This window comes from Dama dama, chromosome 18, assembly GCF_033118175.1.
Source record: "Dama dama isolate Ldn47 chromosome 18, ASM3311817v1, whole genome shotgun sequence".
NCBI classification, from domain to species: Eukaryota; Metazoa; Chordata; class Mammalia; order Artiodactyla; family Cervidae; genus Dama; species Dama dama.
The window spans coordinates 73388113-73413670 of NC_083698.1; the positions used below are offsets into that span (position 1 = coordinate 73388113).

The window sequence follows — 25558 nt, forward strand, 5'->3', positions numbered from 1 at the left end:
GGATGACAGTGCAAGGGTGTGCCCCAGCCAGAGCTGGCCTGGACCCAAGAGGGCACTGGGGAGAGGAGGGGTCTAAGGCTTGGGATCTGGGGGCGGGAGGTAGGGGTGGTAGAGTTTCGGAGGGCCGGTGTCCAGACCCACCTGAGTCTGCCTCTTCTCCTGGGCCTGGTAGCTCCTGCAGCCGAGGCTGTGTGGGAAACTCTCGGCAGGTCGCTGGCTGGCCCAGCCCTCTGGCCTTGGTCACTTTGGGAAGTGGGCAAAGGGGAGACCCTGAGAGGCTCATCCGAGAGGGTGGGACCAAAGGTGGGAGGGACAAGTGATCCATCAATCATTAACTAGCTGAGAGCCCTGGGAGGCACAGGGCTCAGCGCCATTGGTCCCCAACCCAGTCAGGTGATGCTGTCCTTGATAGGGAAGCTGCCCTGTAGACCGTCCCCAGTTTCAGTATATGTACGGCTGAAGTGGGCTCTGGCATTGTCAGGAGCTGGCCCTTGGCTGTCCCCAAGGCCTGGCCTCACTTACCCTCTGACCCCTGCCCAGTGCCAGGATGGTGGAGACTGGCCTGAAGGGCTGGTTGCTCTGGGCCCTGCTCCTACACTCGGTGAGTCTCAGTCCCTGTGTCCACTCCGGGCAAGGGCTGCTTGGCAACTGTGAGAGAGGGCCAGGGGTCTGCAGATGGGGGCAATTTCTATATAGATGAGGGATTCCAGGCTCCCCAGAGAAGGTGTGCAGTTTGGGGGTCCTGGGCTGCTCAAGTCTCCAGATCATGGGGTCAGATGGACACAAGCATGGGGGATTGGGCAGCTGGTTTGGATGTGACCAAGTTCTTCCCATCCCTGGTCCACTGTGGGTGTCCTGACCTAAGGTGGCTGGTGGGAGGTTAAAGGAAGATCCAGTCCCGGGGTGCTGATGAGGTGGATTCAAGGGGAGAATCACCCACAGAGGATTTGGCATCCAGGGAAGATGTCCGAGGTTCTTGCCTCTCAAGTTTCCTGCTCATTTCCACATCTGAGGAGGTGGGTGAAGGTTTTCAGCCCCCGGCAGATGAAGGCAGGGGAAGCTCTGCTCAGAATCTCCAAGAGGGGCCCAGGCCTCTGGGTGTGGCCCGCAGTTTGGGCATGGTGGTGGCTGACTGCTATGGCAATGATGCCCGAGGCACACAGGGCCTGCATCCACATGGCCCCTGGGAGTCAGCCCCTCGACTGGTCCAGGGGCCACTGTTTCTCAGGAGGACCACACAGGGGTCCAGGAGTCTCCCGGGTGACCCTGTTCTCTCCCAGCTATGTCAGGTCACCTCTTTCTTCAGTGACCCTGTCACTCAGGATCAACCAGGCCTTCACCCATCCGCTCAGCATCCTTAGACACCGCCGAGAGCCCCATGTGCTGCTTGGGCACCCCATCTCCCCCAGTGCTCCCCCGGATCCCCTGGCATCCTGGAGCTGCCCAACGTCCACCTCACCCGCCCTGTTTGGCATCATTCCCCATGCCCTCCCTGGCTGCCCACTGCCCCATCAGCTACCCAGAGGTGCTGGTCAGCACTCGGGCCCCTGGTGACACTGCCCTGTTCCACAGGCCCAGAGTGAGGTGTACACACCCATACACCAGCCTGGCTACTGCGCCTTCTACGATGAGTGCGGGAAGAACCCGGAGCTGTCTGGAAGCCTGGCTTCACTGTCCAATGTGTCCTGCCTGGACAACTCACCTGCTCGCCACATCACAGGTGACCACCTGGCCCTCCTACAAAGCATCTGTCCCCGTCTCTACACCGGCCCCAACACCACCTATGCCTGCTGCTCCTCCAAGCAGCTGGTGGCCCTGGACATGAGCCTGCGGGTCACCAAGGCCCTCCTCACCCGCTGTCCCGCCTGCTCTGACAACTTCGTGAGCCTGCATTGCCACAACACCTGCAGCCCCAACCAGAGTCTCTTCATCAACGTGACCCGAGTGGTCACGCAGGCGGACAACCAGTCCCAGGCCGTGGTGGCCTACGAGGCCTTCTACCAGCGCAGCTTCGCCGAGCAGACCTACAACTCCTGCAGCCGTGTACGCATCCCCGCGGCTGCCGCACTGGCCGTGGGCTCCATGTGTGGCGTCTATGGCTCTGCCCTCTGCAACGCCCAGCGCTGGCTCAATTTCCAGGGGGACACGAGCAATGGCCTGGCACCCCTGGACATCACCTTCCACCTGTGGGAGCCTAGCCAGGCAGAGGGGAGCGTGATACAGCCTCTAAATGATGAGGTCGTGCCCTGCAACCAGTCCCAGGGGGATGGTGCAGCGGCCTGTTCCTGCCAGGACTGTGCCGCCTCCTGCCCTGTGATTGCCCAGCCCCAGGCCCTGGACCCCACCTTCCGCCTGGGCCGGATGGAAGGGAGCCTGGCCCTCATTATCATCCTCTGCTGTCTCTTTGTCTTGCTCACGGCCTTCCTCATGCGGCCCCGCCTGGCCGAGTGGTGCAGGGGCAAGCGCAAGACGCCCAAAGCCAAGGCAAGCATCAGCCTGGCCCACAGGCTCAGCCTCTCCACCCACACCCTCCTCAGCCGCTGGTTCCAGTGCTGGGGCACATGGGTGGCCTCGTGGCCACTGACCATCCTGGCGGTTTCTGTGGTCGTGGTGGGGGTCCTGGCAGGGGGCCTGGCTTTTATAGAACTGACTACGGACCCTGTGGAGCTGTGGTCGGCCCCCAATAGCCTCGCCCGACGTGAGAAGGCATTCCACGACAAGTATTTCGGCCCCTTCTTCCGAACTAGCCAGGTATTCATGACGGCACCTCACCGGCCCAGCTATAGGTATGACTCCCTGCTGCTGGGGCCCAAGAACTTCAGCGGGATCCTGTCCTCGGATCTGCTGCTGGAGGTGCTGGAATTGCAGGAGAGGCTGCGGCATCTGCAGGTGTGGTCGCCAGACGAGCAGCGGAACGTCTCCCTGCGGGACACCTGCTACGCCCCCCTTAACCCACATAACGCCAGTCTGTCCGACTGCTGCGTCAACAGCCTCCTGCAGTACTTCCAGAACAACCGCACTCAGCTGCTGCTCACAGCCAACCAGACGCTGTCAGGGCAGACCGCCCAGGTGGACTGGAGGGACCACTTCCTCTACTGCGCCAAGTGAGTCCTTGTGGTACCAGGTCCTGGGGTCAGCGTGGGCCTCCTGGGGCCCAGGCTGGGTACACATCTTGTACCTGGTCGAGGTGCTCTGCATCTCGGTCACACGGACTGTGCTGTGCCGTGTCTCTCCAAGTTCCTTCTTGGGTGCCCCATCCTCAGTGGGGTGCACGCTCGCCGTAGCTGATTCATACTTGACCATCCTGGCCTCCACGTGGTCTTTCTGTAGCGCTCCTGATGTAGCTGGACCCATCCTTGCATGTTCTTGGTTTAAGGGTCACAGAGCAATACGAAGGCCCTGCTCACTGGTGTGCTTTTAGTTTCCCTTTTTTGCTTCTGTGCTCGGCCTGGGTGCAAGCCAGCAGGGCCATGGGCAGCCCATGAGGTGCCCCAGCCCTGGGCAGGGGCCTGGGCCTGGGCCAGGTGTCCTGCGCAGGCTGCAGCCACACCCCTTCAAGCTGTGTGGGGCTTGGTCCCCGGCTGCGTCCACTTGGCTGTGGAGCAAACAGGAAGCCAGTGAAGCTTATGGGTCTTGGGACCAAGAGTGGAGGTTTGAGAGCTACCAAACCTGGAGGGGAGCAGGCTGGCCAGCAGCACTGAGGCCCCTGGGGTTGGAGTGGGCAGAGGTCTTCAAATGCTTGGTCTCAGGGTCCCTTCACACTTGACAAAAGACCGAGCACCCCAGAGAGCTGGGGTGTGGGTAGAGGTTATATTCAATGACATTTACCACATGAGAAAGTAAAACTGAGAAATGACAAAATATTTAATTAATTCTGCCACAATAACAATAATAGGCCCATTATATGCTGACACAAATAACATTTTTTATTTATTTATATTTTTAAAGGAAATTATTAATTTTTTTTTTTTTTTGCTGTGCTGGGTCCTTGTTGCAGCACACAGGCTCTTTGTTGTGGTGCTCAAGCTTCTCATTGTGGTGGTTTGTCTTGTGGAGCACAGGCTCAAAGGCACACCGACTTCAGTAGTTGAGGTTCATGGGCTCATTAGTTGTGGTGCATGCATGGGCCCAGCCCTTCTACAGCATGTTGGATCCTCCTGACCCAGGGATCGAACCCATGTCCCTCACACCAGTAGGCAGACTCTTAACCACCGGATCACCAGGGAAGTCCCATAACATATTTTTATGAAAATAATTGTATTTTCTGTACTGAAAATATCAGGAGTGATCACAGTAACATTGTTTTGAGTGAGTGAAGTCGCTCAGTCGTGTCCGACTCTTTGTGACCCCATGGACTGAGAGGCTCCTCAGTCCATGGGATTTTCCAGGCAAGAACAGTGGAGTGGGTTGCCATTTCCTTCTCCAGGGGGTCTTCCTGACCCAGGGATCAAACCCGGGTCTCCCACATTGTAGGCAGACGCTTTACCGTCTGAGCTACCAGGGAAGCTTTGCATCTTTGCAAATCTCTTTGGGGTCTGGCTTAGCAGAAGATGCTGGATTTTGGCAACTGGTTCTGCATTTGGCCTGTTGGTTGAAGCGCAGCGAGAATGCTTGGCTGCACACCCCCAGAGGAGGGAAATGTGTTGTCAAAGCCTTTCCAGAGAATTGTGGATTTTCTTTACTACTTCATCAAAACTCAGCGAGTGATGTTTTCTTAAATGTTAGCTGCAATATGAAACTAAAGCCATGTCAGTGAACTGTCTGTGTACCACAGACTTGAGACCAAAGAAGGGTGGAAACAGAATGGCATCTTAGTGTTATTATGGAAGTAGTTTTGACTTTGTAGACCTTGAAAGGGTCTCTAGGGCTCTTGAGACCCTGGGTCACCCTGAATACCTCTGGACTAGAGAGTCAGGGCTCCCACCCCTCAGGCGAGCCAAGTGTGGGCTGCATCCCAGAGTCTGTGCCTCAGCCCGAGGGCTGGCCCTTGGAACTGGCAGGTCAGGGGAGGAAGCTCTGACTCCGGGTTTCCAGTCCTTTGTTGTTGTTCAATTGCTCAGTCGTGTCTGACTCTTTGAGGTCGGATGGACTGCAGCATGCCAGGCTTCCCTGTCCTTCACTATCTCCCGGAGTTGCTCAGACTCATATCCATTCAGTTGATGATGCTGTCTAACCATCTCATCCATTCCAGTCCTTGAGTTGCCTTTATTTTGATTTTGGATGCTCACAATAACTCTTGGGTGGCCTGATTATCCCCATTTCAGAGACAGGGAAACTGAGGCTCAGAGGGTCAGCGTCTCAAGGTCAGACAGCAACCGGCACTCCCAGCCAGCTGGTGACTCACAGACGCACTCAAAGTGGGTGCTCCGTCCAGGCACCTGTGACCCGTTTACAGAAAGGCCTCAGTGGAGGACATGGAGACCTGCCCACAGTTACAGGGCTGGGACACTGAATGAGGAAAGAAGGAGTTCCCACCTCAGGGCCTGGAGGGTTCTGGGCTGGTGGGAGCAGAACGCTGAGGGCAGTGTGAAGCCTGCATGTCTCTGTTGGTGGTTAGGACTCAGGGAGGGGCTTGTACCAGAATCCAGCCGCCACTCCAGGGGAGTGTGTGTGATGCTCACCCCCCCTGCCAATCTGGAAGGAGATGATGGTGGAGCCAGGAGCATGAAGCCGGCATGAGGGGAGAGAGAACTCGAGGTCCTGCTCAGGGAGCTCCAGTTGACTCTGGATAGGATCAAGAAATATTCTGATCGAGGGTCAGGTGATGACGCTGGGGGTCTGGGGCGAGGCACAGGGGCCATAGTGGTCGGAGTGGAATCAGGAAAAGTCCTTTCCTCTCCCACCAGTGCCCCCCTCACCTACAAAGATGGCACGGCCCTGGCCCTGAGCTGCATGGCTGACTATGGGGCGCCCATCTTCCCCTTCCTCGCCGTGGGGGGCTACAAAGGTAAGCTCTGACCTCCCCAGGAGGCCAGTGAGTGGACATATGGGTCAGGAATCATGGACAGAAGGGTGGGAGTGGCCATGGGGGCTTCCTGCTGTCTGGGAGTAGCTGGGCCGGTGGGGGGCTCATGGGGACGGCAGGCCTGCCCATCCTGCATCCTTTCTCTGTCACTTACTGCATCTTCCACCAACCCTGCTCAGGTTCTCCCGTTCTGTGCCTGGAACCCCAGGTTTTGCCTTTGACTGAGAGAGGGAAGTGGGATGTATAATTACACAATGACTTGGATGACGAGGGTGGGGGAGGAGAGGCAGGGGTGTGGCTGCTGTTGGGGGAGGGGAAGCAGGGGTGAGGCTGGAGTAGGGGGAGGAAAGCAGAGGTGTGGTTGGAGGTAGCCGAGCATTTCTCCTTCCAGGAAAGGACTATTCTGAGGCAGAGGCCCTGATCATGACCTTCTCCCTCAACAATTACGCTCCTGGGGACCCCAAGCTGGCCCAGGCTAAGCTCTGGGAGGGAGCCTTCTTGGAGGAGATGCGAGCCTTTCAGCGTCGGACAGCTGGTGTGTTCCAGGTCACATTCATGGCGGAGGTAGGGGCTGCAGGGTCCCTGGCTCTGGGGCAGACAGTTCAGGTGGTTTTGGTGGGGTCCTGCATCCCCATCCTGCCGTCACCCCTCCTGAGTGACCCTGAGCTAACGGGTGCCTGCCCAGGAGGATGGGGTGATGCCATAGCTATTCTTGCAGCCATGTCAGAGCTCCAGGGGCTCACAAACACGGTGCCCTCTGGCAGAGCTCTTGCATCAGTGGGTCTGGTCTGGTCTGTGTCCACAGCGTTCCCTGGAGGATGAGATCAACAGCACCACGGCCGAAGACCTGCCCATCTTTGCTGTTAGCTACCTTGTCATCTTCCTGTATATCTCCCTGGCCCTGGGCAGCTACTCCAGCTGGCGTCGGGTACCGGTGAGAAGTGAGAGGGTAGCTGTGAGGGTGAGCTGGCCCACCATCAGGGTGCCTAGAACCTTCCCAACCTACTTTCTGCTGCTGCTGCTGCTGCTGCTAAGTCGCTTCAGTCGTGTCCGACTCTGTGCGACCCCACAGACGGTAGCCTACCAGGCTCCTCTGTCCCCGGGATTCTCCAGGCAAGAGTACTTTCTAAAGCACTTCAAAACAGCAAAGTGGACATACCCAGGGTGGCTCCTCCAAGGGGTGATGCTTCTTGAAGTGTTCTGTTTTGAAAGGCCATGTGAGTTTTCACTCTGCTCATGACAACCCTCCCTCGACTTGTGCAAATGCAAAGTTGGTATTTACATTGTGTCATAATGCACGCTCGAGGAAGAAGTGGTCAGGCTCACAGGGCCTGCTCTTGGGAGGACGGCACTGCAGAGTGGCCAAAGTGCAGAAGCTCAGAGCATGCAGCTCTCCTCTAACTGGGGTTCAGGGGGGCAGCCCTGCAGCCAGGAGGCTGAGCCTGGTCCCATTGCAGGTGGACTCCAAGGCCACGCTGGGCCTGGGCGGGGTGGCCGTGGTGCTGGGAGCAGTCGTGGCCTCTATGGGCTTCTTCTCCTACCTGGGTGTCCCTTCCTCACTGGTGATCCTTCAAGTGGTGCCCTTCCTGGTGCTTGCCGTGGGGGCCGACAACATCTTCATCTTCGTTCTTGAGTACCAGGTAAGACAGCAGGAGTTCTGCACACCCCCAGCTGCCCCTACATGCCCAGGCATGATCCCATGGGTTGGCTGGGTTTATTTCAGCCTCTTCCTAAGCACTGATGTGCATGTGTACAATTCCTGTGGAAAACAGTGCTCTGTGTTTATCTTTCACATAAATGCATTCATATCTCACATATCTCCTGAACTTGCTCTCAGTTAGCCCCACATTGTGTCTGGCAAGAGTGTCACACAGTACATATGTTACTGAGCCCAAGCTCATACTGCTCACTGCATGACAGGCCAATAAATCGAGAGATGAGGTGCTGGGGAAAGGAACAGTGACTTTAACTGAAAAGTCAGCAGGCTGAGAAGATGGTGGACTAGTGTCCCAAAGAACCACCTTACCTGAGTTAGAATTTAGACTTCTTTTATAGTAAAAGGCGAAGTGGTGTGGCTGGTTGTTGCAAACCTTTTGGTGCCAGAATCTTTTGTTCTTGTAGCTGTCAAAGTAGGTCCTAAACCCCTCCAACAAGGCAAATGTTCGATTCTGTTCTGCAACCTTTTAATCTCCATATGAATGGAAAAGTGTTATACCTTTAAAGGTCAGAGCCTTAGCAATGGGCTATCACGTATATTCCAGGCTCTGGGCAACATCCTTTTACAAAAGACCCAGAGACAACAAGATTAAACGCAGGCAACAGAGCACAAAGGTTAGAGGTCCAATATGGAGTCATGTTTGTTCTTCTCTGTTCTACCTGGAGCCACATTTGTATTGTAGTGCTAGGTAGCATTCCACAAAAAGACAAGTAGAGTCTTTAGCCTCTCTTGTTAGTAAACATTTAGGGTTCCAGTGATGAGTCAGAGGAAGGATGCTATGGACATCCCAAAATATAGCATGCGTTTCTCTGGGCCAGAATCTGAGAAGTGGAAGATATGGCAGGGCAGAGTGTCAGCAGGGTCTGCTCCCACTGGGCAAGGTGTGGGCAGTTTCTCGGGCCTGGCTGCATCTCCAGGCAATGCCCATGCCTTGGGGAGTGAGGGCATGTGGTTGCTCCCTGCTGGCCTGTGAGGGACAGAGCCCTTGGTCAGATCTTGACCCTGTCCCTGCCGTCCCCACACAGAGGCTGCCTCGGAGGCCTGGGGAAGAACGGGAGGCCCACATCGGCCGAGCCCTGGGCAGAGTGGCCCCCAGCATGCTTCTCTGCAGCCTCTCTGAGGCCATCTGCTTCTTCTTAGGTGAGCCCGAGCAACCCCTCCCCACCAGGCACTGGGAGTTCTTGGAGGCTGGCAGCCCCCTTTCCCTCTCTTCCCATCTGAGCAGGTGCCAGGCCCTGAGATTCACCCTTGGCCCCCCTCCCCATCCCTCAGGAGCCCTGACCCCCATGCCAGCTGTACGGACCTTTGCCCTGACCTCCGGCTTTGCAGTGCTTCTTGACTTCCTGCTACAGATGTCAGCCTTCGTCGCCCTGCTCTCCCTCGACAGCAGGAGGCAAGAGGTAGGGGTGGAGACAAGGCCCAGGGACTCACCCTTGGTTCCCATCTTGGCCGGGGATGGAGTGGCGTCACTTTGCACAGAAGGCTCAGAGCATGCGGACGGAGTGTGGGAACAGCCTGCTGGAATGTTTAGGCCACGAAGTCCCTGATGTCCCATGGAAAATTAACTTTGTTTTGGTCATTTGGGGGAATATGATCAACCCTGCTAAAAGTACTTGAGGTCATGAAATAAAACATAAACGAGAGACTGACAGGGAGGGAGCTTTTGTTTCAGTGACGGTGCAAAGTTCAAAGGTATTTTATCAAGGCAGAAAATGAAGATAAAGAAAAGAGCACACTGGCATGTCCCCACCATGCGGTGCTGGCACAGTCCACCCGTGGAAGGTGACTCTCCCACTCCATGGGAGGGAGGTGGTCCCCAGGGTCTGTTTTGGGGCCATCTTGAGTGCCCTCCTCTTTCTAGGCCTCCCGGATGGACATCTGCTGTTGCAAGACAGCCCGGAAGCTGCCCCCACCGAGCCAGGATGAGGGGCTCCTGCTTGGATTCTTCCGCAAGTTCTATGTCCCATTCCTGTTCCACTGGCTCACCCGCGTGGTCGTGGTGAGTGGGCGGGAGGGACAGCAGGGGGACCTCGTGCCACCCAGGGTTGGGGGGCCTGGCAGTGCCTGGGGTGGGAGGGTCTGCTTAGCCTTGACCCTTGCCTGTGGTCATCGGAGGGGTCTGGAGCTCGCCCAGGTCCAGGGGTTGAAGCTGGGGCGGGGAGGGGGATTGCTGAGATTCAAGTTGGCCCAACTCTAGAATGTTTCCTTCAAGACCCCATCCAGACCCAGACTGGGGAGATGCTAGGCGGGAGGCCTTCACTTGACGCTTCCCTTCCCAGGTGCTGGTCTTCCTGGCTCTGTTCGGAGCGAGTCTCTATTTCATGTGCTACATCAATGTGGGCCTGGACCAGCAGCTGGCTCTGCCCAAGGTGGGTGCCCTCTCTCCCCTCTCCTCGGTCCCCAAGGCTGTGAGGAAAATCAGCAGCACAGAGCGGATGGGTTGGCCTGAACCAGGGGTGTGGTAGGGGTGGGGGACCATCCATCATGTGGAGTTGGGAAGAGAAGCCACATTCTGCATGGAAACTGCCGGAGTTCGGCTCCAGCCTCAGGCCACCAGAGGGAGACGACCAGGCATCTGAGGGACTGGCCGTGGGAGCCGATCGCCTGGGCAGAATGACCAACACCTCAGTGAGTGCCTGCGTAGTGCCAGGCACTCTGTGTTCTCAGGCCTGGGCTCTGCAGCAGCAAATGTCCCTGGAAAGACAGGGAGGGTTGGGGGGCCTGGGGATGAAAAGACCTCAATGAGCTTGAGGGTTCTAGATGGAGGAGAGGCATGAGGGGTGTCTGAGCATGAGTGGGATTTGCAGAGGAAGGAGGCAAGGGTCACAGCGCTGACCAGGGCAGGTTGGGGCACACCAAGGCTCATTTCCTGTGTGCAGGGGTGACTGCAGGTGTGGGGAGGAGAGGCGGTAAGCCCGAGAGCTGGAGGCGCTGCAGGTGAGGGGTGGGGAAAGGTGCTGACCAGGACCAGCAAGCATATGAGGTTGACAGGAATTGTACATCGGAGAGGCCAGGGACCTGAGGTGTGTCTGGACATGCAACCAGAGGTGGGTTGGTGGCTGGGGAAAGCAAGTCTGCATACTTGGGCTCTAGGGGAGAGAGAACATCATGAGGGCTTGGACATCCAGGGCCACTGTAGGTGTGGAGATGGGGGTCTGGGCATGGGCAGGAATCTTGGATCCAGTGGTCTGGTAGCCATCTGCTGGTGGTAGTGGTCTTGGAAGCAAGATGAGGTAGGAGGAGAGCAAACAGGCAGGATGGCACCTTCAAGCCAGCATAGGCAGCAAGAAGGAAAATTGAAGTGAAGTCACTCAGTTGTGTCTGACTCTTTGTGACCCCATGGACTGTAGCCTACCAGGCTCCTCCATCTGTGGGATTCTCCAGGCAAGAATACTGGAGTGGGTTGCCATTTCCTTCTCCAGGAGATCTTCCCAACCCAGGGATCAAACCCGGGTCTCCTGTATTGCAGGCAGACGCTTTACCATCTGAGCCACCAGGGAAGCTCATAGGGAGCGAGAAGAGGCTGCAAAGCCAGCAAGGGTCCAGAATGACTCTGCCACTCATGGTGGCCCTGGGGACTGCTCAAACGGCTGAAGAGAAGAGGGTCCCCAGTGACCCCAGAATGGGTATCAGTGGCCTGGTAGGCCAAACCAGTGAGAAGGAAGGTGGTACTGGTCTGTAAGACCAGCTGAGGGTTTTTTCGTGGCTGCATTGGCTCTTAGTTGGGGCGTTCGGAACCTTTTAGTCATGGCATGTGAAATCTTTAGTTGTGGCGTGTGGGATCTAGTTCCCTGACCAGAGATCAAACCCAGGCCTAGTGCACTGGGAGCGGGGAGTCTTAGCCACTGGACCACCAGGGAAGTCCCCCAGCTGAGGTTTTGTTAATGCTGTTTGTTTATTTTTCTTTGGGGGAGATTTGTTTCTTATGACTATATAAAGTGTATTTCTTTGGATGTTTTTCTGGTAAAATGTAACATAAAATTTGCCATTTTAACCATTTTTTAAAGTGGCATTAAGGATATTGTACAACCCTCACCATCATCCATCTCCATAGCTCTTTCATCCTGCAAAGCTGAGACTCTCTCCCTATTAAATGGTAACTCCTCATTCCTCCTCCCCCAGTCCCTGGCACCTCCCCCCTCCATCCTCCTTTGTGTCTCTGCATTTGTCTATTCCAGGTCCCTTACATATGTGGAATCATACATTTGTCCTTTTGTGATGGGCTTATTTCATTTAGCATGATGTCCTCATGTTGGTCATGTTGTAACATGTATCAGAACTTCCTTCCTTTTTAAGGCTGAATGATACTCCTGTATATATGGATGCATATATATCACATTTTGCTTAACCATTTTTCTGTTGATGGATATGGGTTGTTTCCATGTTTTGGCTATTGTGAAATAATGCTGCTATGCACATGGGTTTGCAAATATCTCTTTGAAACCCTGCTTTCAATTATTTTGGCTATATACCCAGAAGTGGAATTGTTAAATCATATGGCAATTCTATTTTTAATTTTTTTAGGAACCTTCATACTGATTTCTATATAGCTGTACCATTTTACATTCCTACCAACAGTGCACAGGGTTCCAATTTCTCCGTGTCCTCACCAACACTTGTTTTCTGGGTTTTGTTTTTTGACAACAGCCATCATAATAGATATGCAGTGGTATCTCACTGTGGTTCATTTGTGTTTCCCTAATGATTAGTGATGTTAAGCATTTACTTATTGGCCATTTGTATATTTCCTTTGGAGAAAAGTCTATTTTTGAATTGGGCTGGATTTTGTTGTTGTTACGTTTAAAGAGTTCTTTAAATATCTTGGATAACTATCCTTTATCAGATATGGGGGATTAATATCTGATTAATTAATATCAGATATCAGATACGTGGTTTGTGAATATTGTCACTTCTGTTGGTTGCTTTTTTACTCTATTGGTAGTATCTTTTGATGCACTTAAGTTTTTAATCTTCATGAAGTCTAATTTGTCTATTTTTTTCTTGTTAACTTGTGCCTTTGGTGTTATACTCAAGATAAATCATTGCTGGGAGGTATAATTTTTACGGCTTTGTGAATTTTTCAGTTTTCCTTCTGTTAATGATTTCTAACCATGCAGTCATGGTCAGGGAATATACATAATATGACATCTATCTTTTTAAATGCTGAGATTTAATATGTGGCCAAATACCTAGTTTGTCTTGCAGAATGTTCCATGTGTATTTGAGAGGAATATGTACCTTGTTGTTGTTGGGCAGAGTTGCTGTGTAAGCTTGCTGGATTTAGTTGGTTTCCTGTTGTTCAAGTCCTCCATTTCCTTACTTATCTTCTGTCTGGGTGTCCTGCCCACTACTGATAGTGGAGTATTGAACTCATTGTAGAACTTCCTATTGCTCCCTTCAGCTCTGTCAAGTTTCGCTTCATAGATTTGGATGGTCATTCATTAGGTGTGGAACTCTTTATACACACTTACCCTTGCTGTACTGAATCTTTTAATGATATATAATGTTCTTCTTTATCTTTTGTAAACTTTTTTGATTTAAAGCCTACTTTACCTGGTAGTAGGATAGCCTACTATTGCATGGAATATCTTTGCAATCTTTGCAAACTGTCTACTATTTGCATCGAATATCTTTTTCTATACTTTCACTTTCAACCTGTGGGTGTTTCTGGATCTCAACTGACTCTTATAGACCTTTTGTTGGATCCTGTTTCTCTAACCCATTCTGTCAGCTTCTGACTTCTTATTAGACAGAGTAGTCTTTTTACGTGTAAAGTAACTACTGATGAGGAGAGACTTGTTACTGTGCTATCTGTTTTCTATGTACTTTATAGCTTTTTTATTTCTCATTTCCTGCATTGCCACCTTCTTTTGTATTTAGTTGATAGTGAAATGTTTAAATTCTTTTTTCATTTCCTTTTGGGTATGTTATATGACTATTTCCTTTGTGGTTACCAGGGAAATTACATTAAATATTCTACAATGTTTTGAATTTATCCTAGGTTAACATGGATTGCATACAAAAAATATGTTCCTATACTGCTCCTTTCCATTTCCTTTCAGTTATTACTATCATAAACTTACCTCTTTATACACTGTGTATTCAAAAACATAGAATAATACTTTTTTATGTATTAATCTCTTAAGATATGTAGAAATTTAAAAATGGAATTATAAACCAAAGTTATAATAAAACTAGCTTTTATAATTTCCCATGTATTTACTTTTACCAGTGATCTTTATTTAATTACATGGCTTTGAGTTATACTTTCACTTAATTTCACTTCAACTTGAAGGACTCACTTTATAGCTTCTTGCAGGACAGGTCTTGTGGCAATAGACTTCTTCTGTAGTTATTCATATGGGAATGCTTTAATTTTTTTCCCTCATTTTTTCCCCCTCCTTTTTGAAGGACAGTTTTGTCAAAAATAGGACTCCTGGTTGAGAGTTTTTTTCCACTTAAGTACTTTAAATATACAAATCCACTGCCTTCTGGCCTCCAAGTTTTCTGATAGGAACTATGCTTATAATCTTTATATATAATAAGCCTCTTCTTTCTTGTTGCTGGGTCTTCATTGTGGTGCACAGGCTTATTTGCCCCAAGGCATGTGGAATCTTAGTTCCCTGACCAGGGGCTGAGCCTGTGTCCCCTGCATTGGAAGGCAGATTCTTAACCATTGGATCACCAGGGAAGTCCCTCCGTTTTGTTCGTACACTGTTTTTTTGACTGTGTCCAGAAAAACAATATTATTTTGGCTCTTTGAACATCTCTAAGATAGTCATTTTAAAGTCTCTATCTAATATATCCATTATCTGGTCTTTCTCAAGGATAGTGTTGATTAATTTTTGTCCCCAGGTATAGGCCATATCTTTCTGAGTCATTGCATGCTTTATGATTTTGTTGTTGTTTTTGAAAAATGGACATTTGAGTCTGCAATAACTCCAGAAATCAGATTCTCTCCCTTCCCCAGAATTTTCTAATTTATTCATTTATTTAAAAAATTTAATTGTTGTGGATGTCTCTTTCCTCAAGATCAGCTTGAGATGTAAAGTCTTTATAGATCTTTTCCAAGTCTCTGCTTTTCCCTGAGCATGTGCAGTGAATACTTTCCCCTGTATTTGTGGTTGCTTTTGAGTGTCATGTTTCTTAAATGTCTGGCTCTCAAAAGGAGAAAAAGGTAAATATGAAGAGGGAAGACAAATTTAGCATTTGCCCTTTAAATATCCTGGCAGCCACTTCAGTTTGAGGTGAAGTTTCTAATGGGACCTGACTTTGTGTCTGCTCTACTGAGATTAGAAGCAGCAATGAGTGATGAGAACACAGATCCTTGATATTTAAGAGGAGGGCCTGCAAGCTGTGTGCAGACTGTTCCTGGAATGCATTCATGGCTGCCTGCCGCAGGTCCGGGAGGATAAATGATGACTAGCTTGTACCATGCTAAGAGCTGAAGTAGATCAAATTAACCACAATCTACCATCCAGGCCTTTCTTTGAAAGTTTGAAGCCCTCAATAGACCCCAGAGTACCAAAATAGTTACATCAGGCAGATTCTGCCAGTGCAGTTATTGTCTAGATGGGGAGGTGGAATCCTGGAACTTCCTACTCCACCATCATTCCTGATGTCACTTTGAAGTTTATGCTGCAGGAGAAGGGAATGAGCCATGAAGATGCTTGGCATACAGCCTTGAGGGTGTGCACAAGGATGTATATATGTGTGTCTCCATGTGGGCTGTGGTCACAGGCTAACTTGCTAGACTGCGGCTGTGCCAAAAGGGGATGATAGGAAGGGGTAAAATTATGTGTATGTGTTTGTATGTGTGTGTCAGACAGCGTGTTCATGCAGGGGGATGATGCCCTGTGCTTATACCTCTGTGAGTGTGTTCTGTGTAGGTACCTGTGATCATACCTAGACAGGTGTACCTTGGAGTGTGTGTGTGCCTCTGTGGGCATACTTTGACCATGTACCTCTGTACTGGAACTGTACATGTGAGTCTGTGAGCCTGTACCTCTGTGTGTATCGCTGTGTGTGTATCTGTTGAGCTGGAGGTGCTGGAGCTCCTGGAGGTGCGTCTGGCCATGGCCTCACTGACTGTCTTCCATTGCAGGACTCATACCTGATCGACTATTTCCTCTTTATGAACCGCTACTTTGAGGTGGGGGCCCCGGTCTATTTTGTCACCACTGGGGGCTACAACTTCTCCACTGAGGAAGGAATGAATGCTATCTGCTCCAGTGCAGGCTGCAACAACTTCTCCTTAACCCAGAAGATCCAGTACGCCACCGACTTCCCTGATGTGTGAGTGTCCCAGCCCACCTCTGTATGTCTCTCTCCCTCCTGCCCTGCTGCCCACCTGCTGCCAGGCACCTGAGGGGAGCCGGCGTGGAAGCTGGACTGTAGGAAGGACCCACCACAGCCTGCCTATCCGGTCCTGTCCCCTGACTTCCTCTCCCTTGGCATTCAGGTCTTACCTGGCCATCCCCGCCTCCTCCTGGGTGGACGACTTCATTGACTGGCTGACTTCATCTTCCTGCTGCCGCCTTTATATCTCTGGTCCCAATAAAGATGAGTTCTGCCCCTCGACTGTCAGTGAGTATGGGGCCTCTGGGAGTTCAGGGCCCATCATAGCTTGGGGAAATTGAGACTAGAGAAAGGACAGGACCAGTGGAGGATGTCTTAACCCTTCCTGCCCTCCTACAGGGTCAGTTTGGGGCAGGGGGCCCTGTCTATGAGTTCAGGTGGGGGTCCTACACCTAGATAGGTAGAAGTCCAGCTGGCTTGCCGGGCAGTTGCACCCTCCTGGTCCTGCTGAGTTGTGTCCATGCCCCCTGAGCAGGCTGATGCTCAAGTGCCATGGGAGTGGAGTGAGAGTTGAGGTTGGTGCAGGATCCTGCCTCAGCAGCTGCGCTTGGAGGTGGGGTGGGGAGGCCCCGTGGAGGCTGTTTCTCTGCCCTGAACTTTGCTTCCCCCCTGCTTGAAGGTACCAGCAGTTTGCATATATGAGAGGAGCACTCCTCCCATCTGTAGAGGCATCACATATCCCCCCAGAGTAACCAGGCTTGTTACAGCAGTTGGGAGTGCGTGGGGATCCTGATGGCAAACAAGCACAAGGCAGGGCAGGGCAGGGTCTGCTTGGCCTTGGGGGGTGCTGCTGCCTAGAGCCCCCCACTCTCTTTGTAGACTCCCTGGCTTGCTTGAAGACCTGTGTGAGCCCCACAGCAGGCTCTGCTCGGCCATCAGTGGAGCAGTTCCACAAATATCTTCCCTGGTTTCTGAGTGACGAGCCCAACATCAAATGTCCCAAAGGGTAGGCGGTGGGTGGTGGTGGTGGGGGCACGAGGAGGACAGCTGTGTGGGTGCCCACGGTGGGGTCATAGTGGGCAGGAGGCAGTGTGGAGTCTCTGGGTGTAGCCATAGGCCAAGCTCACGGAGGGGACAGGTCCTTGGCTAATCTGTTCTGGTCCTCCTCCTGCAGGGGCCTGGCAGCATACAGCACCTCAGTGAATATGAGCTCAGATGGCCAGATTTTAGGTAAGCCTGGCCTGGACTGGAGGGGAAGACCAGAGTCAGCTGCGCCGGGGGTGCCATGAGTCCCAGGAGACAGATTCTCCATTTTGAACCTTCCCTTCTTCTTCCTTCCTGGGGGATTTCTCACTGCCCTGGGCCTGTCCTCAGAAGTCATGTCACCCAGTTCCACGTCCTCGGACTCCACCCCATGTCTGCCTGCTTCCTTCTCCCCATCCCCTGAATTCATAGTCAGTGTGGCATTCATGGAATTCTCAGGGGCTGATGCAGCACTTGGGAGCCACCTATTTCCTCTTCTCTCAGGCACAAGTCACCCTCAGAAGTGGGCAGTGGGCAGCTGGCTCAATGAATGGCTATTCTACTCACCCAGGGGGTCCCCCAACCCACAGCTCTGTTAAGTCAACTGTTGCATTTTTTCTTTTGTCTCCCTTTCTTCTAGGAAAATGTGCATTGGAAAAATAATGAAATTAATGTTAAGAATCCAATGCATATTTTGAAACCATACACAGCAGTGTTTGGATTCATCCAGGAGATCTCTTTCTTTTTAAAAAAAAAAAAACTATTTATTTATTTGGCTGCATTGAGTCTTGGTTATGACATGCAGCCTGTCATAACTAATTTCCCAATCTAGTTCCCCAGTTAGGAATCGAACCCAGGCCCCCTGCATTGGGAGCCTGGAGTCTTAGCCACTGGACCATCAGTGAAGTCCCTCAGGAGATCTCTTTAAGCTCCATCCATTAGAGGCAGGGCCAGGACTTGAGTCTGGCACAGCAGTAGGACCAGCTACAGAGCTTGCAGGCCTGGGGGAAAACCAAAAATGCAGGGCCCTTAAGAGTTCCAAAATGGTGGCAGCAGAGCCCTGAACTCAGCTGGGCACTGCCTCCTGGGGGTTCTGAGGGCATCTGACACAGGCTCTGGCTTTCACAGCCTCGCGGTTCATGGCCTACAACAAGCCGCTGAAAAACTCGCAGGATTTCACAGAGGCTCTGCGGGCAACTCGGGCGCTGGCAGCCAACATCACTGCCGACCTGCGGAAGGTGCCAGGCACCGACCCAGATTTTGAGGTCTTCCCTTACTCGTGAGTGCATGTGCTCCAGAGGGGGGTGGGGGTGAGGGTGCTGGGTTGGCGAGGGTGGCCGCAAGGTGGGGGTGGGCTCCAGAAGGAAGGCTTCAGCTGCACTGGGCCCAGAGTTCATCCCGAAGTGGGCATGGGAGGCCGCGGAGGGGTGACTGTGCTCTGTGCCCCACAGGGTCACCAACGTGTTCTATGAGCAGTACCTGACCATAGTTCCCGAGGGGCTCTTTATGCTCACCATCTGCCTGGTGCCCACCTTTGTCGTCTGCTGCTTCTTGCTGGGCATGGACGTCCGCTCTGGTCTCCTCAACCTCTTCTCCATCATCATGATCCTGGTGGACACTGTGGGCTTCATGACGCTCTGGGACATCAGCTACAACGCTGTGTCCCTCATCAACCTGGTCACGGTAACCCGCCAGAGGGAGTGTCAGGGCTCTAGTGCAGGAAATGAGGCTCCCAGTTCTTTCTGGAGTCTAGGTGCTGCCTGCTGGCCTGGGTGGAGACCCTTGCCCCTGCCCTTGGGTGGCTGAAGCCCCCTTTATTCCCTCAGGCGGTGGGCATCTCTGTGGAGTTCGTGTCCCACATCACCCGCTCCTTTGCCATCAGTACCAAGCCCACACGGCTGGAGAGGGCTAAGGAGGCCACCGTCTCCATGGGCAGTGCGGTGAGTGGATGGGCCGCCTTGCATGGTCCTTGGTCAGCCACCCCCTGCCCAGTCTGACGCCTGCTTGTGACCCCCAGGTGTTTGCAGGAGTGGCCATGACCAACCTGCCTGGCATCCTCGTCCTGGGCCTGGCCAAGGCGCAGCTCATCCAGATCTTCTTCTTCCGTCTCAACCTCCTCATCACCGTGCTGGGCCTGCTGCATGGCCTGGTCTTCCTGCCTGTCATCCTCAGCTACCTGGGTGAGTGCCAGGCCCCTCCTGCAAGACTCCAAGCCACAGGCAAAATGCCAGGAACACTCACAGCTCCCCCTCACCTGGGACAGGCACTGACCCAAATTGTGGGCACACAGTTCCTCCTGGTTTGGAAGCTACAGTTTTTCACTTAGCATGTGAAAACATCTTTTTTGGGTCAGATGTGTGTTTCAAACATGTTCAGTGGCCATTTGAACTTTTGATCATGACTTTGAACAAAAAATATATTTTCACATTGAGAGGTGGTGTGTACAGGTATGGACATGGACATGCAGAGTAGAACAGGCCTTTCACAAAATAACACTGCCTAAGAAGCCTCAGGTATTTTCTGTTCTATTCTATCATTGATTTAAAAAAAATTCTGGTGTTATCTGAGAAATTGATTTCATGACTCATTCATGGGTGACAACTTGCGGTTGAAAAACATTTCCTTTTGTATGGATCGGCCACAGTCCATTTAGCCAGCTCCCAGTTGCTGGACATTAGACTGTTTCTGGCATCACCGACTTGATGGACATGACTTTGAGCAAGCTCCGGGAGTTGGTGACAGACAGGGAAGCCTGGTGTGCTGCAGTCCATGGGGTCGCAAAGATTTGGACACGACTGAGCGACTGAACTAGGACTAGAACTGGACTATCTCTGACTTTGCATGTTATTGCCAGTGCTGCAATGACTATCCTTATGGCTGAATCTTTGACCTCACTCTCCAATATATGCTAGAGAAAGTTCAGTCCACGAATACTGATTGTTCATTCCAACTGTTAACACCCTCCAAGAAGTTTTACCATTTAAACTCCTACTAGCAACATGTACATTTCTGTTTCCTCACTGTAGAGCATTCAGTTCAGTTTAGTTGCTCAGTCGTGTCTGATTCTTTGAGACCCCATGGACTGCAGCATGCCAGGCTTCCTGTCCATCACCAACTCCCGGAGCTTACTGTAGGGCATAGTTATTCTTTTTTAAAGAATTATTTATTTATTGTCTGCTCTGGGTCTTTGTTGCTGTGGGCTTTCTCTAGTTGCAGCGAGCAGGGTTACTCTCTAGTTGTGGTGTGTAGGCTTCTCTTTGTGGTGGCTTCTCTTGTTGCGGAGCACATGGGCTTCAGTGGTTGTGGTGCATGAGCTTAGTTACCCCAAGACATGTGGGATCTTAGTTCCTGGACCAGGGGTCAAACCTGTGTCCCCAGCATTAGCAGGCTGACTCCCAACCAGTGGACCATTAGAAAAATCCCTATTGAGCCCAGTTATTTTACACACCCCATCGCTCCACAGAAATTTAAACGGGGCCCCTGGATGAAGCGTTCCCCCATGGGGTGGGCAAGCTGAGAGCAGTTCTGTTTTGCACTGTTCCCTGATACCAGGAATAATAATAATGGTAATTTTAGATGGAACATTTATATTAATAGAAGGATGTGTTTGTGTGCTAATAAATATATATTAATCCTCTTATAATCCCTGGAGGTAGGTGATGTTTTCATCCCCATTTCACAGATGAGGAACCTGAGACCCCTCCACTCCAGTAATAGAGCTGGTCACATGCAGTGTATTTGGAGGCCACACAGCACCAGAGCCCCTATGCAAGGCATCCCAGTCTTGTAGAAACTTCCCGACCCCCTTTGGAAGAGGAGAGTGTAGTTGTTGGGGACCTCCCCAGAGGCTGCTTAGCTGGGGAGCCACAGGTCCCACAGGTCATGGCCACCCCTTGGAGATTCTGAGTGGCCCGCCCCCTGCAGAGTGGCTGGGATCCTGACAGAGAGGTGAGTGGGAGGCGCAGGGTTCCCGGGTTCCCTCTCTGACCTGAGTGATGACAGTGAGGAATGGCTTCTCTCAGCAAGGAATGTTTGCATAGCGTGTCCAAGGAAGAGAGGAGGGGGAGGAGTCACTGGCTATGGGCAGCTTGGGGCTTCCCCTGCTAGACCCCTGGATGGCAGGGGCCTGTACTGGAAGACAGCGGGCACCAGGGGCTGGGCACGGGTGGCAACTGATCGTTACCAGCTTTTGGGGGGTATGGCCAAGTGAGGACTGGGGTGAAGGGCAGTGATGGAGGTGGGGGGCTTAGGATTTAGCTCTCCCCCTCTGGAACTTCCATTTGAGGCTCCAACACATGCCTGCATCCTGCACCCAGCACGCCGCCTCCCTGACCGTGTTGCTCTGGGTCTGTCCCTCTGCAGGGCCCGATGTCAACCCAGCTCTGGTGCAGCAGCAGAAGCAGGAGGAGGAGGCAGCTGCAGCCAAGGAGACCTCTTGCTCAAAACACTCCACCCCGATGAGCACTGATGATGGTGTCTACGTCAACTACAGCTTTGAACATCCTGCCAAGAGTGCAGGAGGCCTCTCGAGCTCTCCATCAGAGAACAGGCAGAAGTTCTGATGGGGCCAGAGCACCTGTCCAAGCTCAATCGGCCATGACCTGAGGGGCCACGAAAGCTCCTCCTGAGGGTCCTTTGACCTATCCTTCCCCCAGGCCCTCAGAGAGGATGTCTCCACAGGACCGCCCACCATTGGTCACCCTCTGGCCGCCAGATCTCACCCATAAAGACACCAATTGTGATGGAGGTGGCACATGATGGCTTGGGTGTGACCTGGTCCAAATCCGTCTCTTAAATTTGACATGTGTCCTCCTCATGCAAGTTTTAAAACTTTAGTTCCATATATGTGAACAACATATACGTTCACATTTAAAATTTTCCTTAATCGATGCCATACGTGACCTAACCTTTTGCAATGAGGTTTTTTTTTTATGCAGCATGCATTTTTTTGATTTATTCATGTCGATACATGGAGATCTAGTCCAATCATTTTAACTGCGATGCAGCTTTCCATTGTGTGAATGAACAGATGTTTTTTATCCATTCCCCTGCTAGTGGGCAATCACATTGTCCTCAATTATTTTTCTGCTATAAGTCCACAGTCACTTATGTGTAATTTCAGAACCCCCAGAACTCTGAAAACCTAGTGCATTTGTCTTTTTCTTTTGTAAGTTTGGGACAAACTCATTTCCTAGCAAAGACTGATCAGACACGATGTATCTATTTATACTGTTTATAAATAGGCTTCCCTGGTGGCTCAGATGGTAAAGAATTTGCCTGCAATGCAGGAGATTCAGGTTCCATCCTCGGGATGGGAAGATTCCCTGGAGAAGGAAATGGCAACCTACTCCAGTATTCCTGTCTGGAGAATTCCATGGACAGAGGAGCCTGGTGGGCTATAGTCCATGGGGTTGCAAAGAGTCAGACACAACTGAGCGACTAACACTTCTTTTTTTTTTTTTTTTAAATAGGATACTTACACTCTTCAACCAACTTGATGTGAATAGTCATATATTTCAGCACATTAACAAGTTTGATTTCATGTTGCTACCCCAGATACTGATGAGGTCTAATATCTAATGTACTGTAAGCATCAAATTACGTTTCTGAAAAAATGTTCTAAATTCTGAAATTCGGCTCACATATGGGACTTCAGGTATGGAACCATGGACCTGTGTGATGAGCAGGTGTTTACACGTCTCCTGTCTGTGTGTGGGGAGCTACAATCGCTGTAGCACTGAAAGGATACGGAGTCTGCCCTATGCACACCTCCACCCCATAAGGGTGCCTCTTTCCCGGCACCAACACCAACACAACACTCCACTTGTTTCTGGGAGGGAGGGGAGTGGGGTTATAGATTGTTATCCCTTTTTAAAAAATACTTTTTTTAAAAATAAAACTTTTTGTTAGAATAGTTTTGCAGGAAAATTACAAAGATAATACAGAGAGTTCCTGTATGCCCCCCGCCCGCCCCCCAAAATTTACCCGAGTAACACATTAGTGTGATACACTTGTCAGTGTACCATGAATGAACCAGTACTGATAATTACTACTAACCAAAATCCATATTTTGCTTAGATTTCTGTAATTTTACCCAGGCTCCTTTTTCTGAGCCAGGATCCTGTCCAGGACACTCCACAACACTCGGTTGTTATGTTTCCTTAGTCTCCTTTCATTTCTGACAGTATGTCAGGCTCTCCTTTTCTTTGTTTTTGGTGACCTGGACAGTTGAAGACTGGTCAGGTGTTTTAAAGAATGTCCTTCAAACGGGGTTTGTCTAGTATTTCTCCCGATTAGACAAAGGTGATGGGTTTTTCGGAGGGAGACCACGAGGCAGAGAGCCGGTCTCAGCCCATAGTGTCAAGGGTGCCTGCGGTCACCATAGCTTGTCGCTGTCACGCTGACTGTGACTGCCTGGCTGAGGTTGTGTCGGCCAGGCGTCTCCTCTGTACACTTGCTCCTGTCTGCATGCTGCACTCTTTGGAGGGAAGTTGCTATGCACAGTCCACACTTAAGGGTGAGTGGTTATGCTCTACTTTCCGGAGGGTGGAGTGTTTGCATAAATTATTTGGAACTCTTCTGAACAGGAAAATTGTTCTCCTCCATTTATTATTTATTCAGTATGCTATCTTTATCAGTATGGAACCAAGGATGGTCAGTTTTTACTTTGGGTTTTGATATAGTGACTCTTTGCTCCACATTTGGCCACTGGGAAGTCTTCCAGTTGGCTCCTAGGTCCCTTTGACATATTCCCTTCACTGTGGGTTTTTTCCCCTCTTTGTGAGCACTTCCGTACTTCCTGACATTATAAGATGGTACAGGCTCAACTTGTATATTTCTGTCTTAGTCCTAGAGTCAGCCATTTCTCTCAGGAGTTCCAGCCCTTCATCTGGAGATAAGTTTAGAAATCAGGATCTGGGTGTTCAGTGTGTTGCTGCTGGGGCTTTGTTGCTTCTGATCCTCTCAGCTGAGAGAGCAAGGGCATACATATGTTAATACTGACCTGTGTATGTACACATTTCTAGAAATATTTCTATGAAAAGCCATCTGTATCTACACTAAAAAGGAGTTTATGCTGATGCCTCCAGTTCTAACCCATAACCACATGAATCATTCCAGACTCCTTTCTTGCTTCTCTGGAGCCTCTCATGCCACTAAAGAGAAGCCGGGCTCCACCACCCTCACCATTTACTTAGTTGTTGATTACCTTTACGCATATGGAGAAGTCTCAGAAATGATAACCTACACTCCTGTGGAAAACAACTTTAGAATTTAGTGTTTACATACAATTCCTTTTGCCTTTAGTCTTACAGACACCATTCCTTTCCAGAGTTACGTGGGTTAGCATCTTTCAGATGGGGTCAGTATCCCTTTCAGAGAAGCTGCTTTATACATTTAAAAAATATTTATTTATTTATTTTTGGCTGAGCTAGGTTTTTGTTTCCGCCTTCGGGCTTTCTCTAGTTGCAGAGATCGGGGGCTACTCTTTAGTTGTGATGCATGGGCTTCTCATTGCAGTGGCTTCTGTTGTTGTAGAGCACAGACTCTAAGTGCATGGGTTCAGTAGTTGTGGGGCACAGGTTTATTTGTTCTGCAGCATGTGCAATATTCCCAGACCAGGCATTGAACTCGTTTCTCCTGCACTGGCAGGATTCTTGACCCCTGGACCACCAGGGAAGCCCTTATATATTTTTAATATAGTTAGATTCTTGCATCACATTCTTTGTTCCATTCTGATTTTACAAAATCACATGTGTAAAAGTTTGTTGGGGGTATTCAGGAGAACATGATCCCTGGTTGACCCTCTAGCTAGACCCAGGCAATGGAAAACTCCTCACCCTTTCCTCTGTCCTTGTAATGTATGCTCTGCCTACCATTCCCTCACCAACAGTTGTTTTCAACAACATCTTCCCCTCTCAATACCTTGAGAGGGGAAGATGTTTTTGAGCCCATCTGGACAGTGTATGTGATTGAACCCAGTTAAGGTGTCTGTATAAACATTTACGATTCTGGCAAAGTGGATGTGAAAATATACTGGTCTTGGGGCTGCCCAGGACAAGTCTTGTAACTTTCCTTGCTTATTAAACCTCCTACCTACCAGTCTGAAGTGGTCTGCCTCTTTCTTCCATCTCTCCTTGCTCTGTGTATACAGAGACTAGATTGTGAACAAAGATCCACTCAAAGTATTAGGACAGACCAACGGATATTAATGTGACAAAGTAGGAGACATTTATTGATACAATCTCAGATTTCACAGTACAACTAATCTTTAAGAAACTACAATTTGTTGAATGTTGGTGTAGTTTCCAAGAATAATACTCACATTTATTTAAAAAGGCAATTAAACTATTTGTATAAGACTGGGTTTCTCATACTTCAATCAAAACACCATACTGCAATGCAGTGAACGCAGCAGATGTGAGAATCCGGCTGTCTTCAATTCAATTAAGCTAGATAGTAAAGAGATTTGCAAAAGTTTAAAAGGATGCTTTGTTTCTCATAAACTTTTTTTTTTTTCTCATAAACTTTTACTGCTCTGAAGAACATTATTCCTT

The 25558-nt window shown here is 50.7% G+C and overlaps 1 protein-coding gene across 3 annotated transcripts; it reads left to right on the forward strand.

Moving 5' to 3' along the window:
- Positions 1-434: 434 nt before the first annotated feature.
- On the forward strand, positions 435-25106 carry NPC1L1 (NPC1 like intracellular cholesterol transporter 1). Of its 3 annotated transcripts, XM_061165603.1 has the most exons (19): positions 436-601; positions 1573-3104; positions 5847-5947; positions 6357-6529; positions 6771-6899; positions 7423-7605; positions 8708-8822; positions 8955-9082; positions 9544-9681; positions 9962-10051; positions 15787-15977; positions 16144-16268; positions 16860-16986; positions 17155-17210; positions 18132-18282; positions 18455-18686; positions 18830-18943; positions 19021-19183; positions 21366-25106. In XM_061165603.1, the coding sequence occupies exons 1-19, from the start codon at positions 548-550 to the stop codon at positions 21563-21565; spliced, it is 4002 nt and encodes a 1333-aa protein (XP_061021586.1). In that variant the 5' UTR covers positions 436-547; the 3' UTR covers positions 21566-25106. The 3 variants fall into 3 exon arrangements, with proteins under 3 accessions (XP_061021587.1, XP_061021588.1, XP_061021586.1); XM_061165604.1 differs by lacking the exons at positions 16860-16986; positions 18455-18686; positions 18830-18943; positions 19021-19183; positions 21366-25106 and having other exon boundaries at positions 435-601; positions 18132-18269; XM_061165605.1 differs by lacking the exons at positions 9544-9681; positions 9962-10051; positions 15787-15977; ... (6 more) ...; positions 19021-19183; positions 21366-25106 and adding an exon at positions 9355-9464 and having other exon boundaries at positions 435-601.
- The last annotated feature ends 452 nt before the right edge of the window (positions 25107-25558 follow it).